A 6369-nucleotide genomic window follows, 5' to 3' on the forward strand; every position below is an offset into this window, starting at 1 on the left:
CAGACGAGGGGGAAGAGCTGTTTTCCATCCATTACTTTCCCGGAGTCGGTCCGTGGCTGGCAGGCGACCTGGTTCTACTGTCAGGACCAGGCGACCCTAGGACAGTCGACTGGTCTTCCTCCTTTCTCCCTCGACCGAGCTGAAAAACCTGCTTCTCTGAAAGTGGCGCCGGAGGAAAGGGCTCAAGTCAAAGTGCTGGCCGGTCGAGTGGTTGATCTTGTCCGTGAGGGCATGACGGGCATGGATTTGCTGGAGGTCTTCCTCCGGAGGCGCATCCAACCGCTCCAGGCTCGTGACCACCCGATGTGGCTGTACTCGGGTCTCGACGACACCACTCAGATCCACCCGGAGGAGGTCACTGATGAGATGCTGGAGGGGTGGCTGTCGAGTATCACAGGAAACAAGGACAATCCCCGAGGAGCCAGGAGGGTAATTCCACTCGACAACTCGTACGACGTGGACCAGGTATGTCTCTATGCTCCTGACTGAGGTCTTGTTTTTCTTCATTGGTCTTCTTTGAGTTGGTCGATTGACCTTTGTCTTGTCTGTTGTTTTTCAGGCGACTACTGAGATGTACTCGACGCCCAATGGGGCACAGGGGCCAACTGAGGAAGGGGAGGCGAGCGGAGGTGAGAGCGGGGACGATCAAGGCGAGTGGGAGTCCGACGGTGAAGGAGAGGGAGGCGACGACGTCGACTCCAGTGAAGAGGAGGAGGAGGAGGTTGAACCCCCCCGCCCGGAGGGGCGATCCAAGCTCACACACGATCCAGCGTGGGAGCGTGGTAGTGCGACTGCTCCTGTTGGGCAGTCGTCGAAACGCCCTCGGACCTCTTCTCCTACGCCGACTGGAAAGGCTCCCAAGCACCCGCGCGCAGTGCCGTCCAAGCCGCCCAAGGCTCTGCCCAAGATGAAGATGGCCGTCCCCACCATTTCTGGGTAATAAAAAAACTTGTTATCCTTTGTCGACCGTGGACGGATCCTTGGTCGATCCGTTGAACCAACCGACTGACTTTCGAGGCTTGTAGTGCTGCTACTTCTGAGATCTCTGCCAAGGACGACGACCAAGAGATGGAGGATGCTGTTACCTCCAACCCTGGTACGATTACTGACGTTCCGCTTTGAGTCGACTAAACATTTATTGCAACCCTGGTCGATTGAACGTTTCCTTTGTAGCCCCTCCTCATGTTGTTGACCTCCCGAATGACGACGACAACGAACCGCTGAGAATGAGGAGGAACAAGAGGTCGACGGCTGACAAGACCCCCCAACCTGCTCCGGTGTCTGAGGCCATGGCTCGGGATGGTGGTGACACCACTCGGGCTTCTGTGACTTTTGCCATTCCTCTGACGAGCGTGCGGCCTTCGGCGTCGACTGCGGATCCACCTTCGCTTTTTGCTGCATACCCCGTCCATGAGGACCAAGCGGCTGCTGCAAAGGAGGCTATACGCCAGGCAGGGATCATGATGGAGCAAGTGAAGATGGCTCGGGAGGCCAGCCAAGCAGCCTATGACGCGAGTTCGGCTCTTCAGAGCAACGTCCAGGTCAGTCGACTCAACACTTGGTCTGTTATGATATGCTGTTTGAAGAGTCTCTTTTCCGAAGATCTTTTGAATCTGTATCTGTACACCCACTGGGTGTAGTCCCTGAGACTACGGTGGACTGCTGGCAGTCGACTGTAGTCTTTACATTGTGTTGCTGTAGCTGTATTTCTTCACTCGGTTTTTCCCCGAAGATCTTTTTTTTGGTCGAACCAGTGGGGGCACGCTGAGTGCACCCACTGGGTGTAGTCCCCGAGACTACTGTCGAATGTTTTTGATTCGGCTGTGGTCTTAGAAACGTCGTCATTGTCTCTTAGTTACTCTGAAGCAACTTATCTTGGACGTCTGTCGACTGATTTTGCTTTTACAGAAATCCTGCGAACTTGTAGCTCGCTATACTGAGTTGGAGAAGCAGAAGATTCAACTGAACCTTGATCTGGAGCTGGCCAGAACAGAGCTGCAGAAGGTCAGAGACGGCGCCGCAGGTAAGACGACTTTGTCGACTGGTTAGTTTTTAGGCTTGAGTACCATTTTGTTATTTCCGATTCAATCATCATTTCTTCGCAGAAAAACTGAACGAAGCTCTGGCAAAGAAGGATCAGGACTTGGCTGCTGCCCGTAAGGAGGCTGATGACAAGACCGCTCTGGCCGTACAGAAGCTGGCTTCGGTCGACCACTTAGAAGAAGAGAATACCAAGCTGAAGACCGCTCTGAATGAAGCCAACAGGGAGTGTTCACGTTGGAAGAAGGAGAACCTCACCCTGAACGAGAAGATGGAAGGCATCGCTCGCAGGAGGGACGACCTGGAGAGCTACTTGAGGAGCCTCGCCAAGAAGTTGTACATCAAGCTTGAAGGTGCACATTCAGTTCCGACTGGGGTTTTTTTGTGTCGACTCAGTCTATGAAAATTGACTTATCCTTGGATCGTGTATGCAGAGCTTTGCCAGAACTTTGAAGAGGAGACTGGGCGGATCGAAACAGGTTTGGATCCAATCAACTCTCCCATGAAAGATGAAGCTGCCATGAATCTGCTCCGACTGGAATCTCGCATTGACGGCGTCGTGGACTACTTGGCTCGACTGAAGGTTGCCATGTCACGGATCGACCCGGCACTTTGGCCAGAGGCTACGCTCCAAAACGATCTCAAGTCTCTGATGACTCGACTTAACGGAATCCCTGACCGAGTGCAGGAGTGGAAGAAGTCTTCTGCTCGGTGTGGCGCTGATGTGGCTCTGTCTCTGGTCCGCGTCCATTGCAAGGAGGCGCAAGAAGAGAAGCTGGCCGCCATCCAAGTTGCCAATACCAGGAAGCACAACTTTCAAGATTTCATGGAGACTTTCATCGCTGCTGCCACCCGTATTGCCGACGGGATCGACTTGGACGAGTTCGTCGCCCCTTCCAGTCCTCCACCTGAGGAGTAAAAAACTTTTGAGCTCCACTTTAAATTTGCCTCGGAATGCCGAGTGGATTTTGTAACCGTTAAACTCCGTCGAGCTAAGGGCTCGATTGCTTTGGCCTAAGGTCTGGGACCTTTAGGTATTATCTGAATTGGATTTATCATTGAATATCTTCATGGATGATCCGTCGAGTGGAACTCGATCTTCACTCGAAATAACTTTTGTATTTGTGGTGCAGCTCCGAAGGAGAAGGTAGCAGTTGATTTGCACCTCGTCGTCCTTGCGGATTGGGTTGTGTCCTGTACTTAGGCAAACACTGGTCTGCAGCTAAGCCCCCGAGTGGGAGGTTTGCTCTCAGTCGGTAGGATTTTTAAACACTTAGGCGAGCACTGGGCTGCAGCTAAGCCCCCGAGTGGGAGGTTTGCTCTCCACTCAGTAGGATATTTTCAAACTTAGGTGAGTGCCTGACTGCAGCTAAGTGTCTAAGCGGGAGAACTTAGGCGAGTACTGGACTGCAGCTAAGCCCCCGAGTGGGAGGATTGCTCTCCACTCGGTAGGATTTTTTCAAACTTAGGCGAGTGCCTGATTGCAGCTAAGTCTCTAAGTGAGAGAACTTAGGCGAGTGTTGGACTGCAGCTAAGCCCCCGAGTGGGAGGATCGCTCTCCACTCGGCAGGATTTTTTTGAAACTTAGGCGAGTGCCGGACTGCAGCTAAGTCTCTAAGTGAGAGAACTTAGGCGAGTGCTGGACTGCAGCTAAGCCACCGAGTGGGAGGATCGCTCTCCACTCGGTAGGATTTTTTCAAACTTAGGCGAGTGCCGGACTGCAGCTAAGTCTCTAAGTGAGAGAACTTAGGCGAGTGATGGACTGCAGCTAAGCCCCCGAGTGGGAGGATCGCTCTCCACTCGGTAGGATTTTTTCAAACTTAGGCGAGTGCCGGACTGCAGCTAAGTCTCCAAGTGAGAGAACTTAGGCGAGTGCTGGACTGCAGCTAAGCCCCCGAGTGGGAGGATCGCTCTCCACTCGGTAGGATTTTTTCAAGATTAGGCGAGTGCCGGACTGCAGCTAAGTCTCTAAGTGAGAGAACTTAGGCGAGTGCTGGACTGCAGCTAAGCCCCCGAGTCGGAGGATCGCTCTCCACTCGGTCGGATTTTTTCAAACTTAGGCGAGTGTCCGACTGCAGCTAAGTCTCTTAGCGGGAGAACTTAGGCGAGTGCTGGACTGCAGCTAAGCCCCCGAGTGGGAGGTTTGCTCTCCACTCGGTAGGATTTTAAACACTTAGGCAAGCACTGGGCTGCAGCTAAGCCCCCGAGTGGAAGTCTGGCTCTCCACTCGGTAGGATTTTTCAAACTTAGGCGAAATGGATTCGCAGCTAAGTCACCCACTGAGGGATTTCGCACGCAAACAGAAGTGACAGCAATTATTGGAACACTCTTGTCTTTGATAAAAATGAACTGCGGGAAAAAAAATTCTTATTACATCCCGTCCAAGGGAGAACTCTAGTGTAAAAGGGGCGGAGTAGTTCCGCATTCCAAGCTCGTGGCTCGTCAATCTGGCGATCAACATTGTAGAGGTGATATGCTCCATTGTGGAGGTCTCTGGTGACGATGAAGGGACCTTCCCAAGTAGGAGCAAGTTTGTGTGGTTTCTGTTGATCCACTCGGAGGACCAAATCTCCTTCCTGGAAGGCTCGGCTCTTCACATTTCTGGCATGGAATCGACGCAAGTCTTGCTGATAGATGGTCAATCTGATCATAGCCATTTCCCTCTCCTCCTCTAGGAGGTCGACTGCGTCTTGCCGGGCTTGCTCTGCTTCGTCTTCGTTATAAAGCTCGACTCTAGGGGCGTTGTGAAGTAGATCACTCGGCAGGACGGCTTCGGCTCCGTAAACCAGAAAAAATGGCGTTCTTCCGATCGATCGGTTCGGGGTGGTCCTCAGCCCCCACAAAACCGACGGAAGTTCGTCGACCCAAGCGCCTGCTGCGTGCTTGAGATCGCGCATCAATCGAGGCTTCAATCCTTTGAGAATCAGACCATTTTCTCTTTCAGCTTGTCCATTCGACTGGGGATGGGCGACCGATGCGTAGTCGACTCGAGTGCCTTGAGAGGCGCAAAAAGCTCTGAACTTGTCCGAATCGAAGTTTGACCCATTGTCAGTGATGATGCTATGCGGGACTCCATATCTGAATGTTAGCCCTCTGAGAAACTGATAGCAGTGCAAGCATCAAGATTCTTGATAGGCTTAGCTTCAATCCATTTGGTAAACTTGTCGACTGCCACAAGCACATGAGTGAAACCACTTCTGCCTGTTCTCAGTGGGCCAACCATATCTAGTCCCCAGACAGCAAAGGGCCGGATGAGCGGAATGGTCTTCAGGGCTGATGCAGGCTTGTGTGACATGTTGGAGTAGAACTGGCACCCTCCACACTTGTCGACTATCTCTTTTGCCATCTCATTTGCTCTTGGCTAGTAAAATCCTGCTCGGTATGCTTTAGCCATAATGGTCCGAGAGGACGCATGGTGACCACAGGTCCCCGAGTGGATATCATTAAGGATCATCTGACCCTCTTCTGGTGTTATGCATTTCTGACCGATTCCAGTCGCGCTTTCCCTATACAACTGTCCCTTTATGACTGTGAAGGCCTTGGATCGGCGGACGATCTGTCGAGCCTCTTCCTTGTCCTCCGGGAGTTCTTTCCTTAGGATATACGCGATGTACGGTATCGTCCAGTCGGGAGTGATTGCCAAGACATCCATGATTAGGTCGACCACAGCAGGAACTTCGACTTCAGTCGGATCTGTGGCACTTTTCGGTTGTGGGGATTCTTCTGTGAAAGGATCCTCCTGGACTGACGGCGAGTGGATGTGCTCCAAAAACACATTGCTGGGAATGGCTTCTCTCTTGGAGCCTATCTTTGCCAGATCATCAGCTGCTTGATTTTTCAGTCGGGGGATGTGATGAAGCTCTAACCCCTCGAATTTTTTTTCTAGCTTTCTTACTGCGTTGCAGTAGCCAGTCATAGCTGGGCTTCTGACGTCCCACTCCTTCATCACCTGATTAACCACCAAATCTGAGTCGCCGTAGACCATGAGGCGCCGGACGCCGAGTGAAATGGCCATGCGCAACCCATATAAGAGTGCTTCATATTCTGCTTCATTATTGGAGGAATCGAAGTGGATCTGGAGAACATATCTGAGCTTATCTCCTCGGGGGGAGACCAATACTACCCCAGCGCCGGAACCATTCAGCATCTTAGATCCATCGAAGAACATGGTCCAGTGCTCCGAGTGAACTTGAGTCGGAAGCTGTTGTTCAATCCACTCGGTGACGAAATCTGCAATTGCTTGGGACTTGATAGCCTTCTTTGCTTCAAACTTGATATCTAGGGGGAGGAGTTCAATTTCCCACTTAGCCACTCGACCAATTGCATCTC

The 6369-nt window shown here is 52.1% G+C and overlaps 1 protein-coding gene across 1 annotated transcript; it reads left to right on the plus strand.

The window, feature by feature from the left end:
• The first annotated feature begins 231 nt into the window (after nucleotides 1–231).
• LOC147975433 (uncharacterized) lies at nucleotides 232–1122 on the plus strand. The gene is made up of 3 exons (XM_087520422.1): nucleotides 232–465; nucleotides 560–936; nucleotides 1026–1122. Exons 1-3 carry the CDS (start codon nucleotides 232–234, stop codon nucleotides 1120–1122), a joined length of 708 nt encoding a protein of 235 aa, XP_087376548.1.
• Nucleotides 1123–6369: the final 5247 nt, after the last annotated feature.

Source organism: Triticum urartu, chromosome 4A, assembly GCF_056163025.1.
Source record: "Triticum urartu cultivar PI428250 chromosome 4A, HENAU_Tu73, whole genome shotgun sequence".
Taxonomy (NCBI): Eukaryota; Viridiplantae; Streptophyta; class Magnoliopsida; order Poales; family Poaceae; genus Triticum; species Triticum urartu.

What these genes read in the sequence shown, in the direction of transcription:
- LOC147975433 (XM_087520422.1), top strand. Translation starts at nt 232, where the DNA reads ATGACGGGCATGGATTTGCTGGAGGTCTTCCTCCGGAGGCGCATCCAA. An exon ending in ACTCGTACGACGTGGACCAG is followed by an intron (nt 466 to 559) that starts GTATGTCTCTAT and finishes GTTGTTTTTCAG; the next exon opens with GCGACTACTGAGATGTACTC. An exon ending in GCCGTCCCCACCATTTCTGG is followed by an intron (nt 937 to 1,025) that starts GTAATAAAAAAA and finishes CGAGGCTTGTAG; the next exon opens with TGCTGCTACTTCTGAGATCT.